This window comes from Chiloscyllium punctatum, chromosome 7 (assembly GCF_047496795.1).
Source record: "Chiloscyllium punctatum isolate Juve2018m chromosome 7, sChiPun1.3, whole genome shotgun sequence".
NCBI classification, from domain to species: Eukaryota; Metazoa; Chordata; class Chondrichthyes; order Orectolobiformes; family Hemiscylliidae; genus Chiloscyllium; species Chiloscyllium punctatum.
Window position 1 is genome coordinate 69,362,300 of NC_092745.1, and position 27,152 is coordinate 69,389,451.

At 42.7% G+C, this 27,152-nt stretch overlaps 1 protein-coding gene across 7 annotated transcripts in view; it reads right to left on the minus strand.

Moving 5' to 3' along the window:
* nos1apa (nitric oxide synthase 1 (neuronal) adaptor protein a) overlaps positions 1 to 27,152 on the minus strand; it is a 389,677-nt gene that overhangs the window by 11,439 nt on the left and 351,086 nt on the right. For 5 of the 7 annotated variants that reach the window (XM_072573933.1, XM_072573930.1, XM_072573929.1 and 2 more), the window contains one exon: positions 24,118 to 24,267. In XM_072573933.1, coding sequence (XP_072430034.1) covers positions 24,118 to 24,267 — 150 coding nt within the window. Of the gene's footprint in view, positions 1 to 17,655; positions 24,268 to 27,152 lie in introns of those variants that run through there. The other 2 variants (XM_072573931.1, XM_072573935.1) reach the window with 2 other exon arrangements.

Consider the following 27,152-nt stretch of genomic DNA (forward strand, 5'->3'; position numbering starts at 1 on the left):
AGTAGGTCCTTGAGGGTGGCAATATATGGACTATTGCCAGTGCCATGTACTAGTGAGAGTAGGATCTGGATAATAGAGCAGATGAATGTGTAAGTGAGGAGCTGGTGCAGGGGGCAAGGAGTCACATTTTTGGAATATTGGGATCTCTTAGTGGGTAAAAATGACCTGTATAACAGGGACGGGTTCCCCATGAATTGGAAGGGTACCAATTCCTTATTTCAGAAGGAAATAAATTTGCAAGGCTATGAGGATGGAGCAGGGGAAATGGAACTGACTGAACTGCTTCCAGGAGCAATAGTGGAGGTGAATGGCATCCATCTACACAGTGGTAACTCAATGATGTTGTGCAGGTAGCTCTCTTCAGCAGTACCAGCAGCCATTATCCATGCCAATATCCTGAGCTGGAAACTTCCAAGCAGTGGGGTTGGATCAAATGAACTTAATTCCAGAATGTCTACCAGTGGAGCATTCCAGCTTGGTTTACAGGAATGGTTCAGGTATCAGGAATTTCAGTTATAAGGATAGACTGAAGAAGTATGGATTGTTCTCCTCAGAGAGAAGGCAGCTGAGAGGAGATCTAACAGAGCTTTTCCAAAATCTTGAGCAAGTTGCACAGAGTAGATGGGGAGAAACTTCCCACTTGTAAAATGGAACGGGAATGAGAAGGCACAGATTTAAAGTGACACGCAAAAGAAGCAAAGGTGAAATGAGGACAAGTTTTTTCACTCAGAGAGTAGTTAGGGTATGGAATGCAATGCCTGGAAATGGAGTGGAGGCAGGTTCAATCGATGCATTCAAGGGAGCATTGGATGATTACTTAGATAAAGGAAAACACAAGGATACATGGGGAACGATAGGAGATTGGCACTTGGTAATGATGCTCATTTAACGTTATGGTGGCTCAGTGGTTAACACGGCTGCTTCATGGCGCCAAGGACCCAGGTTCGATTCCACCCTTGGACAACTGTCTGGGTGGTGTTTGCACATTCTCCCTGTGTCTGCGTGGGCTTCCTCCCCTAGTATCCATGGATGTTCAGGCTAGGTGGGTTAACCACGGGGAATGCAGGGTTACAGAGATAGAGTAGCGGGCTGGGTCTGGAAGGGATGCTCTTTGGAGGGTCAGCATGGACTCAATGGGCTGAATGGCCTGTTTCTGCACAAATTTTATTCTATGATTCCCCACTAATATGATGGTCCGGGCATGGAGGGCTGAGTGGCCTTCTTTTGTGCCATAACACTTTGGTGATTCAGTCCCAGTAATGGAAAAGCCCCTCACCACTCTTCCCGATGACACTGTCTCTGGACAGGAAAGGCCCAGCCCATTTGATAACAGAAGGCACATGGATACCATACTCCACTTGGGAGCAGAATTCCACTCCCACCTCCCTCCCTGAGAAATACTTTATCTCAAACTTAAAGTGAAATAACACGCCCAAATACTTTGTTTGATTTTTCATTGTGAGCAATTTCTGGATTCCTGGTGACTGGTATCACACTCTTCAACACCTTTGGTTAGAAACAACCATTAATGAATAAAACAGTTTAGCTTGTTAAAAGTACCATCTGATTTACTGATATTATCCATCATTTGAAGAGACAGAGTCACAATAGAATCCTAAATAATTTCTAGCGGCATGTCCCCAATGAGAAAAAGGCAGAATTGCCTGCCCAATGAGATGTCAATGCCCACATGCCACTTAACCTCCAAAGTGAAGCTTAAGTGGAGAATGTGCTCTCGCTTTGACAGAAGCTTCTCCTTGTATTGTGAAACAGAAGGAAAACATATCAGAAGCAAGCCTCAAGCAAACTTAACAAATAATCACATCGCCCACCAGAACCAAGCCAGCTCCTTCCTCATGCTTTCAGAGTTAAGCATTATTTAAATCCAAAACTCTGGTCTGCAGCTCCCTTCCAAGCCTCTGAGTAAATTCAAAATAGCTTAGTTGGGAAGGGAAAAAGCACCACTTTGCCTTAGTTATGGTGCAGAGCTCAGCAAGGCAGACCTGTTAGATCGCCGCCATCTTGGATTCCCCAAATTCAATCTTATTATGTCACTATGATATCCCTCCATGTCAGATTGTGAAGTCCAGTTTGCTGATCATAATTATTTTGTGCTTTGACACAGTGCTGCTTTAGAAATTTAGCAGTTCTTTCTCACCCATCATGCCATGTCATTCATGCTCTGTTCGAAGGCAGGTCCTGGGCTCATTATGCTTCACTCTGAGCTAGAGTCCTGGCAATTTTTCTCAGTGTTGGTCTGTCATTGCCGCCCACTCTCAGGGGTAAGCAAGGAGGAAGATACATGTCTACAACAGTGGCACTGGCCTTATTCTGAACTACACACTGGGCACCTCGCCATCAAAGCCAACTACACTCTCCCCTCCTCCTTACCAAGGCCTGAAACTCAACAGAAGTTGAAAACTTTCATTATTTCATGCCTTAGAAATAAACCATTGACCTGTGCTGGAGTTAATGCCTCACTTGAGCCTTCTCCCATCCCATTTTGTTTAACTAACTATATCAGCACATAATTTGATTTATTTCAGCTTTACATATTTATCTAATTTCAACAAGTCTACACTGTTCATCAATCAAACATAAAACACATCGGGGGAGAAAATACTCAGCAGGTTTGACAGCATTTGTGGACAGAGAGAAATTGAGTTAATGGTTGGAATTCAATATGGCTCTACTTCCTTTCATAATGAAGGAGAAATGAGATGGGTTTTAAACCATCTCAAGGAGAAGGTCAGTGACAAGTTAAGGGGCCAATGTCATTCTGCTGTGCCAGCTGTGGAAGGTATTGTCATGCAGAATTGGCCTCAGAGATGCCACACACCTCAGGCACAGTCCAGTGTTTCCTAAGAGAGACAGACGCCACTACTCCACTGACTCTCTCGCACTCTCTTTCAGTGAATGCTCCCCTTTCACTTTCTAATCCGACATCAACACTCCTCTTCTCTATCAGTCATCCTTGATCCCCATTATCTTGTACACCACATCCCCATCTCTAGATCCTCATTTCTCCTCCAAAGTCCTTGAACATGTTGCCTCCCAGACCCACGTCCAGTATTACTTAAACACCATGCATGAATCCCTCATGGTCTGTCCACAAATCCACCAGACACAAATTCCTCACAGAAAGACGAGTTGAGACCCAACATTTAATCCCTAATTTAAGCATACTGACATTTATTTACTGTCTAGTTTACAATCAATCACTCTCATTGGTCTTCTGATTATTTCTAGTACCTATTTCCACTTCTGGATTTGCACCAGTCTGCTCCTGTCACTGTAAATCTGCTGCCAAAAACTCATTAACCCCTTCAAACCTCATTCACCACTTCATTCTACCCTTGTTAGCTCTTCAATGGACTATTCTAAAGTAATCCTAGCTGCTCACACACTTTTCCTCTTCTGGAAATGTTTGGTTATCCAAATCGCTGCTGTCCTTATCCTAACTCACATGAAGTCCTGTTCACTCATCACTACTACTCTCACTGACCAATAATGACTCTCTAATAGGCAACTTCGGATTAATAGTTTTCCTTACTTTTTTAAAATGCCTTGAGGTCTCAGGCCTCATCCCTCCATATTTCCATAATGCCATCCAGTTCCACAGCCCTCTGCACAGCCCTGTGCTGCTTCAATTCTAGCCTCTTGGGCAGTCCCAATTTTAACCAATATTATTTGTTCCATTCAATTGCACCTGCAGTTTACATGACTTTGAGCTCTGAATTTCCCTCCATGAACGCTGTATCTTAAACCACTTAAGAAGCTCCTTAAAACCTCTCTGACCAACCATTTGTATATCTGTTTTAATATCTCCTTATTTGTTTCAGTGTCAAACTTTACTCGATAACACAACTGTGAAGTGGAATGTTTTAATACATTAAGGATGGTTTTTAAATACAAGTTGCAGTCTTTATTGCTTTTGTTCAGCAGTACATTTAACATATTTATGTGCCACATTTATTTCATCTCAATGTCTTTCACTGGGCATACCTACATTTCACTTGTCACCCCAATTATTCACTAGGTTCCTAGTTTCCTTATTCATTATTCCTACCATTCCGTCTATCTAAATTATGAATGTCATTACCCTTCGTGCTATTCTTCTGTGCTACCTCATTAGTTCAATGTGCATATCAACATCTCATTAGACTATGCCCCTCTTCACCATAAAGGTAAACTGGAGTCACACAGACAGTGTAGACTGAATACATGCAATGACAGATTTTGTGTCAGCTGCAATGCATCAAAGCTATAGTTCAGTGAGTGGTCTATAATTTCTGACTCTTATAGTTCATAATGAACGATGGAACAAAACTAAAAGAGCCTGTAATAACAGCCTTTACGTTTTCATTTATAATGGTGATAAATAGAACTATGGGACAAACACAGTGTTGCAAAGATTGTACTTTGATGCTGTTTAAGTCCAAACCAGAGTTCACAGTAAATTCCTAATTTCACCCTAAATATATCAAACTGAACTTCAGCGTTTAATCAGAAATTTAACCATATTGGCAAGATCATGAATCTCTGTGGTTTTTAAGTTGTTGTGAACTGATTTGTCCCAACATTTGCTGCATTTCCATTAGCCATATGTTTCGGTCACAGGACTGCAAGAATACGGTTCTCCACGCAGTCCAATGAAGGTTACTAAAGGTACTATTGTTGCTCAGCAACCTATCCCCTCCCCTTTCTACATTGACTTCCTAGGTGCAGTCACTAAGGTTCTTTCAAAGCATCTCCCAAACCCACGCTCTGTACCCACTAGAAGGATAAGGGCAACAGTTGCATAGGAGCACCAGCACTTGCAAGTTCCCTCCAAAACAGACAGACTGACAGACACACATACACATACACATACACACACAGACGACAGGACAGCAGCGGTTCAAGGAAAAAGCTCACTACCATTTTCTCCAATGTAATTACAGATGGGAGTTAAGTGTTAGCATAGCCAGTGATGTTAACAAATAAAGAATAGGTAATAACTATAGGAACTTTCCAAAGCATGGAACGGCTAAGGTGAATAGCACAGATGCCTTTCAGGGAAAGCTTAACTAGTTTATAAGGGAGAAAGGAATAAGGTGAGATGAAAATGGATGGAAGAGAATCATGCACCAGTTTAAATTAGCTGGACTGAATGGCCAGATTTAGTGCACAACATATTTTCTAATACCCTGTAATCTCCCAACAAACCCTGGTGACTCCAGATGAGACGTGGAAACAAACTACCAGGCTCACGTATGGTCACTTGGGGAAGTGATGCTTCAGAGGTAGACTGAACAAGGAGAGTAGAAACCTGCCCTGGGTGAATGACAGTCACTATAAAATGTAGGGAAATAAAAAACAAGCATTGTTACAATCACTTCACAGCGCCAGAAGTTGATCTCAGGGATGTTTCTGCAATCGTTGTGTTTCAGAGAGATTACTTGCTGTCAGAAAGCACAGATTGACAAAGTGGGACTTCACTGAAGTATCCCAGCCCATCACTGCTGCAAGATCAGCTCCCTTTTAGGAGTACAGAGGTACATTTGTACACGATTGTTCACTGTTGGGGAAAAAGCCTTGAAAATCCTGTGCAGCTGTATACTGTATACGTCCTGAATGCTGTACAACAACTTATTGCATTAATGTGGTTTACATTGAGAAACCTGAAAGGAATAAACTGGCTCTAACACCACCTTTTTGTACACAAAAGCAAGGAAGAAGGATACAAGAAACAGAAAAGTGAATACAAAAGTAGGTTTATTAAGCAGAAAGCAGATTGAAGTCAGCAACACAGTAAGTGCACTTACAATACTGAGAAAATAAAGTCAGAGGGAGCCAAGTGTACAGAGTCAGAGTTAGAAGACAACAAATGAACTCTCGCTGTGTTAGTAAGAATTACTCCAAAGCAAATATCGCAGTGATAATGAACAAGAATTTGACCCAGAGAACCGGTCTTTGCCTCCAGTTGGATTTATACCATTTGGGCAGACTTACAGTCTGAAGATTACAAACATCAGCATTCAGTCACTCTTAGGAACACTGGAATGATACCAGGCTTGGAAGGGTTAAATTGGGAGACTAACTTCCATAAACCTGGCTTGTATTGCCTTAAGACATAAGGATGAGAGGTCAACTAATCACAATACTTAATTATTGAGTCATAGAGCTTTACAATACAGAAGGAGGCCACTCAACCCATTGCATCTGTACTGGCTCTCCAAAGAACTGTCCAACTAGTCCAAATCTCCAGCCTTATTTCCGTGGCCCTCTAAATTCATACTTTAAGAGGACGCTTGAGAGCAGAGATATAGAAAAAAAACACACATTCTCAAGGAAAGAGGAAATACTCTAAAAATTAGAGTTGGCCATACAAAAGTGATATTCAGAAGTTCGCTGTCATGTAAAAAGGTAGCGGAAATCTGGAACTCACTTCTCTAAAGGGTTCTAGATAATGGGAAATTTAAAATTTAAGAATGAACTCTGTTGGTTTGTGCTGGTCAAAAGAAGGGACATGGATCAAAGGTCCTCGTCTAATTGAATGGCAGAATAATGGCCTGTTTCTGTCCCTAATGCTCCTCACAGTTAAATAATCAATAGCCACTCCATAGCTACTTGGCATACTAACTGAGGAATCAAATCGGAGTGAAAATAAACACTTTCAGGAAGTGGGGAACAAAATAATGAATGTGCTGGAATACTCTGAGTAAGACTCTCTGGATTTGAACTCAATAACTGAGGTCCAGTTTGGATATTAATGTTTCAGATTGACGTGGAGGACAGGTGTAACGATGGAAATCCCCAATGGATTCCACATTGCCATATGTCCCTGATAAAGGTGACAACAACAAAGAACAACTATACACACTCCAGGTCCATGCAGAATCTTTCTTATAGAAACACTCATGAATGCTAAAGTCGCACAATTGCTTTTTTATTGCTTTGCATGGCCAGTCAAGTATACATTTACTGGGATAGAACAAGGTTGCATTTATTCTGTAATGAATGATTTCCCTACCGAAATTCCTTGTATTTCCTTTCCTCAGGCCCTCTTTGAACAAGTTTGTTAAACTTCTCTAAAGGCAGGGTGGAACTGAGCCACACAACCCAGGAATGTTGTTTAATTGTGCCACTATCCCTAAGTGGGCATTGAACAAAAGAAGCTGCCAATCTAAATTCCTAATGCAGGCGGAGCACTTGAGCAAAGCAGCTGATTCAAGTGTCAAATGCAGTCAGTGCTGCACGGAAAACAGACCTATATTTTTAAAGGAGAAAGTGAGCACTGCAGATGCTGGAGATCAGAGTTGAGAGTGTGGTGCTGGAAAAGCACAGCAGGCCAGGCAAGCATCCGAGGAGTAGGAGAATTGACATTTGGGTATAAGCCCTTCATCGGCCGCTTATGCCCAAAATGTCGATTCTCCTACTTCTTAGATGCTGCCTGACTTGCTGTGCTTTTCCAGCGCCACACTCTTGACTATATTTCTGTAGGACTAAGTTAAAATTCACACAACACCAGTTTAAAGTCCAATGGGTTTATTTGGAAGTACTAGCTTTCAGAGCGCTGCTGCTTCCTCAGGTAGCTAGTGGGGCATGATCATAGGACACAGAATTTATAGTAAAAGATCAAAGTGTCACACAACTGTTGCGACGTATTGAACAAACGCAGATTACTGTTGAGTGTTTAATCACTTAGAATGGGTTGCAGGTTTCAAATCATGAATAAACCTGTTAGACTATAATTTGGTGTTGTGTGATTTTTAACTTTATCCACCTAGTCCAGCACTGGTAGCTCCACATTCTGTAGGATTCTATATGAAAACACAGTCTAGTGTGCCTTTATTTCAAGGTTAAAGGATGAAAAGGAACGCTCATTTCAAGGGATTTTTCAACAGTTACATCAATCTGGAAGTCCAGTACACCTGAAAGGAAAGGAGTGCAACATATATTTCTCATCCAGGGCATGTTTCCTTGCCTAGGACTCTCTTGCTTGATGCCTGTGCCTGTAGTCCTGGCAACTGGTGTTAGGGCTTTCTGTTGACAGGTTCATCCAAGGGGTGCTGGGGATCTGCCTGGCAGGGAGAAGGGGCAGGGGAAATCTTTTCTCAATGGCCTGAAATTTCTTTGATTCATGGAGGTTTCTGTGAGCTTTGTCTGCCTAGAGGTTTTTCACAGTAGGTAAAAACAATGACTGCAGATGCTGGAAACCAGATTCTGGATTAGTGATGCTGGAAGAGCACAGCAGTTCAGGCAGCATCCAAGTAGCTTCGAAATCGACGGTGATGAAGGGCTTTTGCCCGAAACGTCGATTTCGAAGCTACTTGGATGCTGCCTGAACTGCTGTGTTTTTCACAGTAGCCCTCCATTTGGACACTGACACATGAAGAAAAATCCTGAGTTGTGAGCTGTGGAGCCTCCACATTAGCAACTTTGCAATCTCACTCCTAAATCTCTCACGGGGTCTGGTCCCGTGTCTGTGAAAGCACTAGAATGGCTGTAGCAGTCTGATGGAGGTGTGCTTTTGTGTTTCTTTTGATGTACCTGAAAATCACACTTTCCTGTGCCTCTACCTGACCTGCTGATTCCTGGGGTGCCTCATAAGCAGCGACTGAGTAGACGTGGAACATATAGTGTCATGGAAATGTACAGCATGGAAACAGCCTTCAGTCTAACTCTCCACGCCGACCAGATATCCCAACCCAATCTAGTGCCACTTGCCAGCACCTGGCCCATATCCCTCAAACCTTTTCTATTCATATACCCATCCAGATGCCTTTTAAATGTTGCAGTTGTACCAGTCTCCACCACTTCCTCTGGCAGCTCATTCCATACACATACCACCCTCTGCGTGAAAAAGTTGCCCCTATTTTTAATCTAATGTTTGACTGTCCTGGAACAAACAGGGACACAGGTTGGTTCGGACGACTTGGGGAAGTTGGGGGTTGGGGGGAAGGTTTGATGCACTCAGGATTTGATTGAATTGGCAGGAACTAGACCAAGTTTGGACTTAAAAGAATACCTACAATCCTGGTTCGGAAGCCAAGACAAGAACTGTCCAAATGTGTAGGGTTAGAGTGAATGCCAAAGGTGGGTGCCAAGGTTGAAATAAAGGAGGTCTCCAAAATTGTACGGCCCAGTGCAAAATAATTGGGTAGGTTGTGACTCAGAGGTGGTCTCCAGCAGCATGAATAGCAATGTTTCTTTTCCTCCTCCTAGTAGCCTCCAATAAGACATGGAAATTACAGAAATGGGGTTCTTCCCATCCTTTGCTGAACTTACCCATCCAGATGCCTTTTAAATGTTGCAATTGTACCAGCCTTCACCACTTCCTCTGGCAGCTCATTCTATACATGTACCACCGTCTGCATGAAAAAGTTGCCCCTTAGGTCTCTTTTAAATCTTTTCCCTCTCACCCTAAACCTATGTCCTCTAGTTCTGGACTCGCCCACCCAGGGAAAAGACCTTGTCTATTTACCCTATCCATATCCCTCATGATTTTATAAACCTCTATAAGATCACCCCCTCAGCCTCCGATGCTCCATAGAAAACAGTCCCCTCTATTCAGCCTCTCCCTAAAGCTCAAATCCTCCAATCTGGCAACATCCTTGTAAATCTTTTCTGAAACCTTTCAGGTTTCACAACACTCTTCCGATAGAAAGGAGACGAGAATTGCACACAGTGTTCCAACAGCCACAACATGACCTTCCAACTCCTATACTCAATGCTCTAACCAATAAAGGAAAGCATACCAAACACCTTCTTCACTATCCTGTCTACCTGCAACTCTACTTTCAAGGAACTATAAACCTGCACTCCCCAAGACCTTGCGAGAATTCAGAAAAATGTGAGGCGATATGATCGAGGTGCATAAAATTCCTAACGGGTGTGATGGGGTATTTTGCTGAATGACCTCCGGCTGGAGTGTCCAGAGCTAGGGGGTCACAGTCTCATATTAAGGTGTTGACATTTAGGAGACTGATGAGGAGATGTTTCGTCACTGAAATGGTTGTGTGATTTTTGAACTGTCTACTTCATGGGCTCAGTTGTTGCGTACCAGCAGGCTAGAGATTGAAGGATTGTTAGGTAGAAAGGAAATTAAGGGATTTGACACTAGTAGAGTTGACCTTCATCAAACACAAAGGGTTGAGTGGCCTACATTCCCAGACGTTATTGTTTATATCCTTATGTTTCAATGGCAACGTTTTCTTCACATTTTCCATTTATTCCTTTACACAAATCCTTAGTTTCTTACGGTTCACATATAGATTGTTCTATGATCCAAATGTTTCTTCTTATTCCTGCCCAGTGTCCAATATCATCCTTGACCCCAGCCCCTAATTTTGCAAGTGGAACACCTTGATACATTTTGCTTAGCTAAAGGCACTATTCAAATCCAATCCTTTCTGTTTGCTTCCAATGTTTGAAAACAACATCTGTAAAACAAGACAATCAAACTGCTGATGATTGAAATCCTCGTCCTGAAAGTAACGATTAGAAAAATCCGTTCTGAGTTACATCATGTAAGGTCAGCCTAAAATATATTCTGCTTTCTTCAGGCAGTCCTGCTGTACTACTCTGCTTCCTCTTACTGGGTGACCTCTGCTGCTGATCTGTATTGATGCAGGCAGATTCATTAACAAGGCCAATTCTCACAACAGCTCAAGGGTGATCAAAATCTAGGCTCACATAGGCAACCCATGGAATGGAAATGTAAGGAAATGAACAAGCTGATAATCTCCACTAATCGGTCAAGATTTTAAGGCAAAGCCACAGAACAGATGGCTGTACTGAGTCAACTGGCCTTGCCTCCTTTTTTTGTATTCATTCACAGGATGAGGGCATTGCTGGCTAGACCAGCATTTATTGCCTGTCCCTAATTTCCCAGAGTTTAGCTAAGAGTAAACTGTTGTGAGTTTGGAATAGACCAGACCGGGTCAGGTTAGCAGTTTTCTCACCCAAAGGACATTAGTGAACCAGATGGGCTTTTGCTTTCCGATAATTGACAATGATTTCATGGTCATCATTAGACTCCAAATTCCTGATATTTATTGAATTTAAATTCCACCAACTGCCATAGCAGGATTTGAATTTGAAAATGACCTGGGTCTCTGGATTACCAGTCCAGCGATAATACCACTAGGCTATTGTCTCCCCTGTTATTTAGACAATAGCAGCTGTTTCCTGCTTATGGATGCAGTGAAAGTCCATTAGAGAGAAGAGAAAAACAATTACCAAGTGCCCAATTTCATAACCATTGCACATGGCCAACATGCATGGAAAATATTATAGGCCGATTTATTCCATTTCTATTTTCCCTTCAATAATTGGTGAATTCAGTGGAACTTTGCAGAGATAGTCAATAGGAAAGAGCAGAGTAAAGCACAGGGCCACATGTACCTGTAACAAGTAAGAAATCAAAACATAGTTCTGGCTGACTCAATGACGACACATCGCTTCTATTCTCTGCCAGTACAAAAAATACTATTCTTTTTCATCACAAAATACTTTATTTCTGTACAGATAATGGAAGAGATCTAGGTATGGGCATGCATGAACCCTGGCCACCCCTACTAATTCCGGGTCGATTTTAAATACTCAGAATGGGGGAAAAATGGTACACTTTCCACAATTCACAATTCCAGCTATATGAGAATATATTCTTTGAAACAATAAGGGGGAGAGAATACAGTTCTTTAAACTCAGGTACCCCTTAATATTTCCAGATTGTGGACTTCCCCACCCAGTTTTCTAACTACTCATGGGTTTATGGGATGATTTATAGCCATGCTGTCAGATAACCTATATTATAAGAACTTAGAGCAGGAGTAGGCAATTCAGGCCCTTGAACCTGATCCACCATTTGATACAACCATAGTTGATCTCATCGCGGCCTCAACCTCACTTTCCTATCCACTCCCCATAACCTTTTGATCCGTTACTAATTAAAAATCTGTTCATCTCCTCCTTAGCAATGCTACAAGAAATGCAGAGAGCCAAGGTCCTTATTTCTCCTCCCATACTCGCTCCCAGAAACAAACAGTCTTGCCACATTTTCCTGTCTGGAAGTTACTGCTCAAAGACAGTGTGAGAGGATGCTTTGACAACTGTGTTTCCTGGTTTCTGTACCTGTACCATTAACCTATTACTAGGAGAAAGTGAGGACTGCAGATTTTGGAGATCAGAGTCAGGAGTGTGGTGCTGGAAAAGCACAGCAGGTCAGGCAGCATCCGAGGAGCAGGAGAATCAACGTTTCAGGCATAAGCCCTTCATCAGGGAGGGCTTATGCCAGAAACGTCGACTCTCCTGCTTCTCGGATGCTGCCTGACCTGCTGTGCTTTTCCAGCACCACACTCTTGACCATAACTTATTAGTGTACACTTAATCAAGATTTAGCTAATTTATTCTCTATCTTTCTAAGGATTTCAGTATTTCTCTAATGGTCAATAATGGAATGTTATCCATCAGCTCTGAACTATTAATCTCACCAACGCAACATATTCCATTAAAAACGTGACTGCAGCTTTCCGAGCTTAAGACCTTCTTTGGACTTCGCTCATCTGTTTGAATTAATGCTCATTAAGAACTGTAATGTAGCACAACTTGAAACTGGCTCCTTTTCAAAAGTGGTTTTAGAATGAACCACTTCATTTGCCATAGTTTTCACCTCAGAAGTAAATGGTGAAACATTACTCAAGGTTAAAGCTCGAGTTGATTTTTTTTAACTTCAAAGTACGCTTCACGTGTACAGAAGAGTTTGATTTGTATTTTGTTTTGATGAAACAAATGTACTTCCTCCTCTCTGGTCTCTGGAGTAGTCCTTAGACTGGTCTTCAATTAGAATCCAATTGCATTCATTGGAACCAACCCAAGATTCACAGCGATAGTCCCAATCTTTGAGTTTTCTGGGGCTTTGAGAGCAGGGATGACCATTAGAGGGGCTCCATTTCAGCAAGAAAGCCAATGATTTAATTTTCTCCCTATTTCAGACCTTCTTAAACAAAATGGGGAAGGTTTCAGGATTTTTATTTTGAGAAACTGTAATTAGAGAAGGCAAAGGAGGATTGAGTAGAAGCTCTTCAAAATTAGGTGTGGTTTGGATACTAGAAACAAGGAGGAAGTGTTTATTCTGGCAGGAAGATTAATAAACAGAAGACATCTAAGATAGCTGGCAGTAAAGCTGTGGGGTGGGTGGAGATGAGGAGAATTTTATTAACACAGTGAATGGTTATGATTTAAAATACAGTGCTTGAAGAAGCAGGTTTGACAGCAATCTTCAAAATGCAAGTGGGTAATCTTACAGAACATTAAAATAAAATGTGTAGGGTTATCGGAAAATAAGGGAGTACAACCAAGTTGATCATTTTGGCACAAGCATGATGGGTAAATTGTAAGATTCTATACATTTTGAGCTAAGTCCCCACAGTTTGCCCCTAAGTGACAAACTTAAGCCTACAGCCAGAAATAAAACACTATATTGTAAAACACATTTGCTTTTACTGGTAGGAAGTGGGATGGTGCTGGGGTTGGGGGAACGGTTGCTGCAGGTTTGTTCAGAGTTCAAATCATTTTACACACACACACACAAAACACAGCTATTACTTCATCCCTACATTGTTTTAAAGGGCAGTATTTTGGAAGAAACTGCTTGGCAAGTCTTCATTGTTCGAAGAATAATGGAGTTAAAAGAGCTGCAGGTCGTTGTGACGACAGTGTCACCTGAGATATGTCACTGCATACTGTCGATAATGTTTTCACATTAATGGCTAGCATTTATCATGCCATTTGTAAAATCTACCCTTTCACTTTGGAGCCTTGCCTTAAAGCTTCTGCAAAGTAAGTATTTTGATGCTGTTGTCTCTGTTTAAAACTAAAGCATAGTTAAGAGAGCCATCTTTTTTAAATAAGTGCATTTTGCTAATTATTTGTCGCCACAGACCTTCTTGCACAAAGCACATTGCTACATCGAGTGCCGGTGTGAATCAAAGCGTACACAGCTCCTACCACAAACAGCAGGTGCCTTTTAAAAAAGACGAGGGCTGATCACAAAACAAAAATCTAAGTGAACCACTGCAAATAAATCTGTAACAAGCCTCAAAAATATATTGATGGCTCTTTGCAGTTACTGAAGAAACATATCCGAAAATCCAATTTGTACAAGACTGACTGCCACACAGCTGGACTGAGCTAATGATGCTGGCATTTCACTGGTGACCTTCATTTAATCTCCTCTGCACCATTAGGGCCCAGTGAGGCTAATAAAGCTTCATTTTATACTCAGCATTATTCATAACCTATTATAATTTCCACCAGTAAGGTGGTTTAAAGAGGGCTCAGTTCCCACAGAGAAACTGTGACATGTATGTACAGTTAAAAATAAATCACAAAGTTAACTTTGCTTCTAACAAACTTTTTTTTTAACGAACATTGAGATAAAACAATGATGGGCTTAAAAAGTACTAGTTCACATTCTACTGCATTAGGTATATCAGTTGACAAAAATAAAAATTATTCAATCTTTGAAAGCACATAGCAATGCCATTACGGACAGAGTGCCAGCATACAGTCATTTGATGCTTATAATATGAAGTTAATTCACGTGCTTCAATTATTCAAAGACAGGCTGACAGACTTATAGCCTAATCACCCTTGTTAATCTCTGGATTGAAAGGATTCACATTAGAGTGAGTGATTCTGAAGAGTGGGTAACTTGGTGAACGCAAGTTGTGGTGCAATGAAGTGATCCACAGTTTTGAGGTCCGATTGAATGTGCTCAGTGTTTTAGTACTGAAGTTGTCTAAAGTCAATTAATCCACGAACACTTCAATGTGTAATATGACAGGAAGGGGTGTGTGAACTTGTATTTACTGTGCGTGCGCTGCCTACAGTATGTGCATAAAGATGCACAAGACAAGTACAAATGCGTGTTCAATTGGCAGCACTCCTGCCTCTGAGGTTAGAACATAGAACAATACAGCACAGAACAGGCCCTTCGGCCCACGATGTTGTGCCGAACTTCTACCCTAGATTAAGCACCCATCCATGTACCTATCTAAATGCCGCTTAAAGGTCGCCAATGATTCTGACTCTACCACTCCCACGGGCAGCGCATTCCATGCCCCCACCACTCTCTGGGTAAAGAACCTACCCCTGACATCTCCCCTATACCTTCCACCCTTCACCTTAAATTTATGTCCCCTTGTAACACTCTGTTGTACCCGGGGAAAAAGTTTCTGACTGTCTACTCTATCTATTCCTCTGATCATCTTATAAACCTCTATCAAGTCACCCCTCATCCTTCGCCGTTCCAACGAGAAAAGGCCGAGAACTCTCAACCTATCCTCGTACGACCTACTCTCCATTCCAGGCAACATCCTGGTAAATCTTCTCTGCACCCTCTCCAAAGCTTCCACATCTTTCCTAAAGTGAGGCGACCAGAACTGCACACAGTACTCCAATTGTGGCCTAACCAAAGTCCTGTACAGCTGCAACATCACTTCACGACTCTTGAATTCAATCCCTCTGCTAATGAACGATAATATTCCATAGGCCTTCTTACAAACTCTATCCACCTGAGTGGCAACCTTCAAAGATCTATGTACATAGACCCCAAGATCCCTCTGTTCCTCCACCTGACTAAGAACCCTACCATTAACCCTGTATTCCGCATTCTTATTTGTTCTTCCAAAATGGACAACCTCACACTTGGCAGGGTTGAACTCCATCTGCCACTCCTCAGCCCAGCTCTGCATCATATCTAAGTCCCTCTGCAGCCGACAACAGCCCTCCTCACTGTCCACAACTCCACCTATCTTCGTATCATCTGCAAATTTACTGACCCACCCTTCGACTCCCTCATCTAAGTCATTAATAAAAATTACAAACAGCAGAGGACCCAGAACTGATCCCTGCGGAACTCCACTTGTAACTGGGCTCCAGGCTGAATATTTACCATCTACCACCACTCTCTGCCTTCGACCGGTTAGCCAGTTTTCTATCCAATTGGCCAAATTTCCCTCTATCCCATGCCTCCTGACTTTCCGCATAAGCCTACCATGGGGAACCTTATCAAATGCCTTACTAAAATCCATGTACACTACATCCACTGCTCTACCCTCATCCACATGCTTGGTCACCTCCTCGAAGAATTCAATAAGACTTGTAAGGCAAGACCTACCCTTCACAAATCCGTGCTGGCTGTCCCTAATCAAGCAGTGTCTTTCCAGATACTCGTAAATCCTATCCCTCAGTACCCTTTCCATTACTTTGCCTACCACAGAAGTAAGACTAACTGGCCTGTAATTCCCGGGGTTATCCCTATTCCCTTTTTTGAACAGGGGCACAACATTCGCTACTCTCCAGTCCCCTGGTACCACCCCCGTTGACAGTGAAGACGAGAAGATCATTGCCAACGGTACTGCAATTTCCTCTCTTGCTTCCCACATAATCCTAGGATATATCCCGTCAGGCCCGGGGGACTTGTCTATCCTCAAGTTGTTCAAAATGTCCAACACATCTTCCTTCCTAACAGGTAGCTCTTCTAGCTTATCAGTCCGTTTCACACTCTCCTCTTCAACAATACGGTCCCTCTCGTTCGTAAATACTGAGGAGAAGTACTTGTTCAAGACCTCTCCTATCTCTTCCTACTCAATACACAGTCTCCCACCACTGTCCTTGATCGGACCTACCCTCGTTCTCGTCATTCTCAGGTTTCTCACATACGCATAGAATGCCTTGGGGTTATCCTTGATCCTATCCGCCAAGGATTTTTCATGCCCTCTCTTAGCTCTCCTAATCCCTTTCTTCAGGTCCCTTCTGGCTATCCTGTATCCCTCCACTGCTCTGTCTGAACCCTGTTTCCTCAACCTTATGTAAGCCTCCTTCTTCCTCTTTACTAGACATTCAACCTCCCTCGTCAGCCAAGGCTCCCTCACACGACCATTTCTTTCCTGCCTGATCGGTACATACATATCAAGGACACGTCGTATCTGCTCCTTGAAAAAGTTCCACATTTCCACCACATCCTTCCCTGACAGCCTATGCTCCCAACGTATGCTCCTCAAATCCTGTCTTACAGCATCGTAATTTCCCTTCCCCCAATTGTAAAAACTTCCTTGTTGTGCGCACCTATCTCTCTCCATAACCAAGGTGAAAGTCACAGAATTGTGGTCACCATCACCAAAATGTTCACCCACTAACAAGCCCACCACTTGTCCCGGTTCATTACCGAGTACCAAATCCAATATGGCCTCCCCTCTGGTTGGACAATCTACATACTGCGTTAGAAAAGCTTCCTGGACACACTGCACAAACACCGCCCCATCCAATCTACTTGATCTAAAGAGCTTCCAATCAATATTTGGGAAGTTGAAGTCGCCCATGACTACGACCCTGTGGCTTCTGCACCTTTCCAGAATCTGTTTCCAATCTGTTTCTCCACATCTCTGCTGCTATTGGGGGGCCTATAATAAACACCCAACAAGGTGACTGCACCTTTCCTATTTCTGACTTCAGCCCATACTACCTCCAGAGGCAGATCCCCCTCAAACTTCCTTTCTGCAGCCGTTATACCATTTCTAATTAGCAATGCCACCCCCCCTCCTTTTTTACCACCCTCCCTAATCTTACTGAAACATCTGTAACCAGGAACCTCCAACAGCCATTCCTGTCCCTCATCTATCCATGTTTCCGTGATGGCCACAACATCGTAGTCCCAGGTACCGATCCACGCCTTAAGTTCACCCACCTTATTTCTGATACTCCTTGCATTGAAGTATACGCACTTGAGCCCAGCTCTGTGTCCGCAAGTAGTCCCTGTCAGTGCTACCTTCTCCACAGCCTCCCTACAGTCTTGGACATCCTGACACACAGCTAGCTTACTTGCTGGACTACAAGTCCGGATCCCATCCCCCTGCCAAATTAGTTTAACCCCCCCCGAAGAGTGCTAGCAAACCTACCCCCCAGGATATTGGTGCCCTTCTGGTTCAGGTGCAACCCGTCCTGTTTATACAGGTCCCACCTTCCCCAGAATGCAATCCAATTGTCCAAATATCTGAAGCCCTCCCTCCTACACCATCCTTGCAGCCACGTGTTCAACTGCACTCTCTCCCTATTCTTTGCCTCTCTGTCACGTGGCACCGGCAACAACCCAGAGATGACGACTCTGTCTGTCCTAGCTTTTAGCTTCCAGCCTAACTCCTTGAGCTCTTGAATGACCTCCCCACCCCTCTTCCTACCTATGTCGTTGGTGCCAATGTGTACCACGACTTCTGGCTGCACACCCTCCCCCTTAAGGATTCTGAAGACACGGTCCGAGATGTCTCGGACCCTAGCACCCGGGAGGCAACAAACCATCCGAGAGTCTCGCCCATGTCCACAGAACCGCCTGTCCGTCCCTCTAACTAGAGAGTCCCCTATAACTAGCGCTCTCCTCTTCTCCCCCTTTCCCTTCTGAATCTCAGAGCCACAGACCCCTTCACTGCAGCTTACACCTGCAAGGCTGTCCCCCCAACAGTTTCCAAAGCTGTATACCTATTTTTTAGGGGAATGACCACAGGGAACCCTGCACTGCCTGCTTCTTCCCCTTCCCACCTCTAACTGTTACCCAGCTACCTCTGTTCTCCGGCGTAACTATGTCCCTGTAGCTTCTATCGATCACCCTCTCAGCCTCTCGAATAATCCTCAGCTCATCCAGCTCCAGTTCCAGTTCCCTAACTCGCTCGGTGAGGATCAGGTTCTGGGTTCAAACCCCACTCCAGCATTCAAGCACCACAAATCCAGGCCTACTCTACAGTGCAATATTAAGGGAGTACAGTATTGTTAGAGGTGCAGTCCTTTTAGATCAGATGATAAACTGAGACCATCTGCCCTCCCAGATGGATATAAGATGATCCCTCTTTGTCAGAAATACAAAGGAGATATCTTCCCAGAATTAATCAACAGCACAAAAACAGATTTTCTAGTCATTTACTGTTTATGGGAGATAGATGTAGGGAAAATTAGTTGCTGTATTTCCAACATTACAACAATGACTACAATTCAAAGTATACTTTAATGGTTTCAAGGCATCGGAGGACTGTGAAAGGTGCTATATAAATGCACATATTTCTACTTCTCAACATATACAATAATTTACTACTATTGCTATCATTCTCACGAAAGAGTCAAGATTCAGAATTCGTGCCCTGATGTAAATCTTCCCTCCCACACAAAGGTGTAAAATAGCCACCGTTGTGTCGCTGTTGAGGTGGGGATGCTTCTATGAGGTTTGCAGTGACAAATAAAAGTAATTCCTCGTTGGGGAGGTTTCCGGGCCGGGAGGAATTCTACTATGAACGTGAAATCTACAGCTTGACCCTTGTTCGTTTTGTGATTCTGCATCCTGAAACTGGAGATAGTGGATTTGGCAGAGCGAAGCTGTTAACTTCCACAGCTTATCCTGGTGGATCCTGAAATCATGGAAACCGCAATTTGAGATTGTGAATTTTTCAGTTTGAGTTTGTGGAATCTGCCAAGTGAGACTGTAATTCGGATATTGAGGACTGAGGAGAGCAACACTGTTGATTCCATCGGTTGCAAGTGTGGACTCTCCACATTGAGACCAAAGAGAAGAACTGTGGAATCTGGAGAATGATTCTGTTTGGTGAGATTGTGGATTCTACAGTGAGTTGAAAGATTCCGCAGGCTCAGTTTTGACTGCTGTAGTTTGAATTTCTGAATTTTGCCTGTGGACCCTGGGGTTTAAAGATCATGAACTCAACAGTAGGAGTTCATATGATCTGTAATTTTGAGGTTGGAGATTCTAAACTTTAAGACCGTAATACCCACAGCTTGAGAATGTGGGTTCCACATTTTGTGTTCTGGATTCTGCAGATCAAGATTTCAGACCTTGCAGATCAGGGTTGTGGATTTTGAAGTTAAATTGTCAATTCAACAGTTTCAGGCTGGGTTCTGTAGAATGTGAGCGTGGATCCTGCAGATTGAGATTGTAAAGTTTGCAGTTAGACAATATCAGACTGCAAATTATATGGTCTGAGGTTGTTGATCTTGCACAGTGAGTTTGTGGATTCTTTATTTAACAATTTTAGATGCACCCAATTTTGTTTTTGCCATACACATCTGTCTTGACTACTTCTCTCTCCATTGTTTATTCTTGCCAGACTGAGGCCTGCATTCTGTGCTCCCAGCTAAGGTCCCTTTATCTCCTCCCACTCTGGAAACTTGCCTCTCCTTGGATTCCTACCACTTCCTCTCAGTACACTTCCTTGTCCCTTCTCAACTGCTGGCATATTGAGCCTGAATCAATCTATATTCTGTGGCTTCCATGAGATTGCGTGTCTCATATATCTCTGTCTTGTCAACAGCAGTAACCCCCAACAACTCCATTTGTCTTCTCTCACTGACATTCTCCCCCTGCATATTCTGAGGGTCACCCTCATGAGTGTCCTCTGACCCCTGCTCTCACTCCACTTCTCACCACAATCCCTCCACCCACAGTTCACTGGCAGATTAGCCAAAACTGCTGTCTGTGGATTTGCAAGTCTGACTACTCAGGATCAAAGGACATTCATCACTGTGGATGATCATGTTGACATGGATGTTGACCACTTATCCCTTAAAACAAATCTCTGAAGAAGGTTTTTTTTCTTCGGCAGCCCATTCACATGAATCACAGCCAAAGAAGAAAGTTTTTACAGAGACTTTCTCACAGGTCCACATACAAAGCAACAAGAAACTGTTTTCAAAGATGGGTCAGATATAGTTCTTTGGATTAAAGTGATCAAAGGGTATGGGGTGCAAGCAGTAACAGGGTACTGAGTTGAATGGTGAGGCCATGATCACAGAGAATGGTGGAGCATGTTCAAAGGGCTGAATGGCCTACATCTGACCCCACTCTCTATGCTCTATGAGAGAGAACAATCCCTAGAGGAATCAGACGTGAGTTCAACGTAACAACAGACTTGCAAAATAAAAGATTTCTTTCCAGCCTTTTAGTTTCAACTAAACTCTCATTTTCCCGACCAGTTGGATAGAATGATTACTTCAAAAGAACATTAGAGCAATTTAAGGGATGAAATGGTAAAGTGTTGTGTGCTTTGAAGGAAGTCCAGTGTATCTGAAATTCTGCCACAACAGGGTTATTCCTTGCCTCATATCTGGTGGAGGCTCACTAGAATGCTTGATTCCAAGGATTAATCAATAACACCAACGTCATGATACAAGGTCGCTACCAGGATGATAGATGAACTAGATGGACTTGTGTTTGCATTTATTCTCACTTCTACAGGTAGTTGTCATAACATACTCATTCCTCTGGCTATCCAAATTAGATCTGAGAATTGAATGAGTCTGTGGATCAACAGGCAGGAAAGAAATACCACACTGGGCACAACAGAAGAAGGCTCAGTCTTTACATTGCTCTGGGATAGTTAGGGAGCATGAAACCACCACATCCAGTTACAGCAGTTTTGAAAAGGACAGCTCGTCAAACCTGCTCCTCATCATCTTTGTCTTCTCATTTTCAAAATGTATCACTGTACTGGAACAGACTATAAATAAAATGGTTATAAAAATGCAATCAAGTCTAGAATTATAGATAAGGTGATTGCAAGATGGTAGTATTAAATCAAGGAGATTTATATAACGCTAGAAACCACAAAGGTGGAGCTGAAATGATTTGTAAGCAGAAATTAACTCTTGATATTAAACAGTCACCCAGAAATCCCCTGCTAGTATCCATTCAAGCCAGAATTTATTCACTTCCAGTTTCATGCAAGGTTTATTTTGCTGCTCTAGATGCCACATAACTTAATTCACATTAAAAAAAAGACCTCAAATGCTTGAATTATGAACCATTTCTGGTACAGTGATACTTGGAAAGAATGATTAACCCTGGAGTCATGACACCTTCAACAAATTTTGAGCTCTCTGCACCTCCCTTTATTCAGAAGGAATTTAGTTAAAATTTACTAACCATGAAAATCCCTTGATCTTCCTCAATTAGCTGAGATATTGCAGTCATAAAACATATAGACACCATACTGGAATCATTTTAAATCATCTGTTGCATAAAACCAAGATTTTGGCCCTGCCTGCTTTTCCCCCCACCCCCATGCTCTTCCTTCTAAGATTTATTTCAATTATCGAGAGCCCTTATTTTAACCTACTTCACTCTTTACCTTTCATCTGCTTTATTTTACACATGCAAAATTGTTTGCCACAAGGCCAGAAACAAGTTGCAAGCTTTTTCTTTCTTTCCTCAGGTTGAGGGGAGATTAATGGAGGGTGTCCTCATTGTGTCAGTTGAATGACAAGTCAAAATTTGGATCCACTTTGAACCAACATTTCTAACTCCCAATACAAGTAAAGCATCGAGCCAAGTAATCCTGCACTACCCATCCAGGAGACTGTAGTGTGATCAATGGGAAGGTCAATAATCTAACCACTGGCAGCTGAATGCAAAGAATTTCCCTCCAGTCTATTATAGCCTACTGGTTGACACTGTTTCAGACTAAAAGGAGAACATTCAACCCCTTCCCTCCTCAAACCTTCAGTTGTTTGGGATAAGTTTTATCAAATCACAACACACTAGCTTCCTCTCGTCAGAAAAACTTAATTGCACATGATGCTAACATAACAGACCGGATATGCAACAAACACAGGGAATGTTTTGAGTAAGAGTCCAGTATGACTCTTATTCAGAACAGTTCCAAAGAAGAGTCATACCAGACCTGAAATGTTAACTGTGTCTCTATCTGCCACCAGAACTACTCCAGCATTCTGTGTTTATTGCAGATTTCCAGCAACATTCCCTTTATGACAGGGAATGTGCAATTCCTCTGAGTCTTTATCTGCCAAAATGATGATAAGTCAATCTCCCTTTAAACTAGCAACCAGCTTTATTGTCGGTAGATGTGCTCCCCTATAGTGTGGGTAAACTTGCCCTGTGAAAGAGGGAAGACTCAAAATCACATACGCCATCTCTTGATTTGAAAACATGATCATGTTTAAATGGTTGATGTTCACAGAGCAGCCAAAATGAAAATGAAAAGATTTGTCAAACTTTTTTTTCTCAAGGTAGAGCCCCAAATTAGTAATGAATCCAACAGTAGCTAATTAGTGAACCTGGAGTCTAAACACTTTGAAAGGATATCGGAGCTTGCTGTGTTTGTTCAGTGATTTTCAAAAATACTTCCAATTTAGCACTAGACATATGGAATGTAAAATCTTTGCATGTTATACAGTTTCCACCTGGATTATTTTGGACACAGCGTTATTAGTGAATAGTTTTCATGAAGCTGTCCAATTTGACAACTACATATCCTTTCAAATATTTGCCATTTGTGTCCAAGTGATTCTCAATATTATTTCTGAAGTGATAATGACAAGTAAATTAGGTACAGACGGTGCACTCCTATCTCTTGCTAACCAACAAAATATACTATTGGTAAGTAAAACAATGCTATGACCAGCTGAAAGGATGGAATGTTGACTTAAGTCAGCATTTGTGATGTCAATACACAAGTAATCACTTTATCAATGGTGCAAATATTTCAGTTCAAAGAGATATTACTTACACTGATCCGATTCACTAATTGCTTATAACTGTAACTTGGCTTGCCTTCTTTAGGCATTTGTAAGCTTCTACCATTCCACAACGTTTAAAGAATATGATGATACATCAATTCCTTTTTATAAAACTTTGGAACTAGATATTTAAAGAAGCAAAGTACAGGCTGAGTTGAAACAGAATGCACTACTGTCACTTTAAATAAATTGTATTAGGACTGAAAATCAGTTGCCATTATTCCGACATGACTGGTTGACCATTGGATGAGATCAACGCGTCACATTTCAATGATAGAAGCAGTGACTACTACACTGCAATTTCATCATCCAGACAATCCCCCACATCCTGCCTCTTCAGCACATTCATTAACCGAATTGACTCCTCATTGACCCAGCAGTCCCTCTCCTCACTCTCATCGGTATTAGACTCGTATTCAGACGCTATTCCTGATTCCCGGAACTTGATCAGCTCCAGACTGCCCATGAATTCTTCATGGGACCTCTTTTCATCGTGCAGGAAGTGGAAGCACTCCAGTTTTACCAGACAGTCATCCATACCTAGCGGACTTCCCAGTGGAAGGGGGAGGTCTGATCCGTCGCATAGCTGCGGCAGGCAAATGTCCTCGGGTTTGGGTGTGGTGGGATCGCACAGCACTGGTGGCACAGTCGATCGGTAGGTGATTTCCAATAAGCTGTCCTGTGAGCCTGCTAGAAAGAGAAGGAAAAGAGAGATCATGTCACAGTGGCCGCCAACAATAGCCCTTTAGCTTGATGTCTCAGTTCCCGTGGCTAGCACTTCAGTCAGGGTTGGGGCTGGGTTACAGAGTGGACGGTAAGGGTGCTACTGCAGGGAAATGCAGCCAGGCTGCATTCAGAAACTACTGATGGTGCCAAGACCGACCTCACGCATTATTCCACCAGGGGGTCAAATAAGGATCTGCTGGTGTTCAATTGTTTGCTTGGAAAAGTCAGCTTGACAAAAATACTTACTTAAAAAGATCTATAACCTTGAGGCACACAGACACATTAATTAGACAAGCATCTGAAAGAAGGATTTATCCATCTGGATATCTTTAAAATTGTAACAAAGAATGATTCTGAAAGGAGATCACTATGCCGATAGAGTGATTTATTCTTGCTCTATCAACCTGATCACTGTTACTAATATTTCCGTTTATTTTTCCTGAAAGAATGATTAACTTCCATTCCTTTGCCATTTCCCTTGGTTTAGAATATTTTGTTTTAAACCCAAGCGTACTGCTGACTTCTGTACAACCAGTTGGCATCAGATACCCTGATAGAAGTCATAGGATTCTGCTACCACATGTTACACATGGTGTCCTAGGCTCAACCATCCTCAGCTGCTTCATCAATGACCTTCCCTCCATCAGAAGGTCAGCAGGTGCGATGTTTACTGATCACCGTACAGAGTTCAGCACCATTCGCAACTCTTCAGATCCTGAAGCAGTCTATGTTCAAAAGCAGCAAGACCTGGACAACATCCAGGCTTGGGCTGACAAGTAACATTCACAACACAACAATGCACATGGTCTCTCTAACAAGACAGAATCTAACCATCATTTGTTTGCATTCATTGGCGTTACTTTTCATCATTTGTATAAATGATTTGGATATGAACACAGGAGGCAAAAGTTAGTTTGCAGACGACACCAAAATTGGAGGTGTAGTGGAGAGCAAAGAAGGTTACCTCAGATTACAACAGGATCTTGATCAGGTGGGCCAATGGGCTGAGGAGTGGCAGATGGAGTTTAATTCAGATAAATGCGAGGTGCTGCATTTTGGGAAAGCAAATCTTAGCAGGACTTATACACTTAATGGTAAGGTCCTGGTGAGTGTTACTGAACAAAGAGACCTTGGAGTGCAGGTTCATAGCGCCTTGAAAGTGGAGTCACAGGTAGATAGGATAGTGAAGAAGGTGTTTAGTATGTTTCCCTTTATTGGTCAGAGTATTGAGTACAGGAGTTGGGAGGTCATGTTGCGGCTGTACAGGATGTTGGTTAGGCCACTGTTGGAATATCGGAAGGATGTTGTGAAACTTGAAAGGGTTCGGAAAAGATTTACAAGAATGCTGCCAGGGTTGGAGGATTTGAGCTATGGGGAGAGGTTGAACAGGCTGGGGCTGTTTTCTCTGGAGCATTGAAGGCTGAGGGGTGACCTCATAGAGATTTATAAAATCATGAGGGGCATGGAGAGGGTAAATAGACCAAGTCTTTTCCCTGGGTTGGGAGAGTCCAGAAATAGACGGCATAGGTTTAGGGTGAGAAGGGAAAGATATAAAAGGGACTTAAGGGGCAACTTTTTCATGCAGAGCATGGTACATGTATAGAATGAGCTGCCAGAGGAAGTGGTAGAGGCTGGTACAATTGCAACATTTAAAAGGCATCTGGATGGATATATGAATAGGAAGGGTTTGGAGGGATATGGGCCAGGTGCTGGCAGGTGGGACTAGATAGGTTGGGATACCTGGTTGGCATGGATGTGTTGGACCGAAGGGTCTGTTTCCATGCTGTACATCTCTATATATGGATAGAGGTATTCATGTATCCATCCAGATGCCTTTTAAATGTTGTAATTGCACCAGTCTCCACCACTTCCTTTGGCAGCTCATTCTATACACACACCACCCTCTGCATGAAAATGTTGCACATTAGATCCCTTTTAAATCTTTCCCCTCTCACCCTAAACCTATGCCCTCCAGTTCTGGACTCTCCTACTCTGGGGAAAAGACCTTAGTTGTTCACACTATCAAGGTGATTTTATAAACCTCTGTAAGGTTACCACTCAACCTCTGATGTTCAAGGGAAAACAACTCCAGCCTATTCAACCTCTTCCTATAGCTCAAACCCTCCAAATCTGTTGCAATAGACAATAGACAATAGATGCAGGAGTAGGCCATTCAGCCCTTTGAGCCTGCACCGCCATTCAATATGATCATGGCTGATCATTCCCAATCAGTATCCTGTTCCAGCCTTATCTCCATAACCCTTGACTCCACTATCTTTAAGAGCTCTATCCAATTCTTTCTTAAATGAATCCAGAGACTGGGCCTCCACTGCCCTCTGGGGCAGAGCATTCCACACAGCCACCACTCTCTGGGTGAAGTAGTTTCTCCTCATCTCTGTCCTAAATGGTCTACCCCGTATTTTTAAGTTGTGTCCTCTGGTTCGGCACTCCCCCATCAGCAGAAATATGTTTCCTCCTGCCAGAGTGTCCAATCCTTTCATAATCCTATACGTTTCAATCAGATCCCCTCTCAGTCTTCTAAACTCAAGGGTATACAAGCCCAGTCGCTTCAGTCTTTCCGTATAAGGTAGTCCCGCCATTCCAGGAATTGACCTCGTGAACCTACGCTGCACTCCCTCAATAGCCAGAATGTCTTTCCTCAAATCTGGAGACCAGAACTGTACACAGTACTCCAGGTGTGGTCTCACCAGGGCCCTGTACAGCTGCAGAAGCACCTCTTTGCTTCTATACTCAATTCCTCTTGTTATGAAGGCCAGCATGCTATTAGCCTTCTTCACGACCTGCTGTACCTGCATGCTTGCCTTCATTGACTGGTGAACAAGAACACC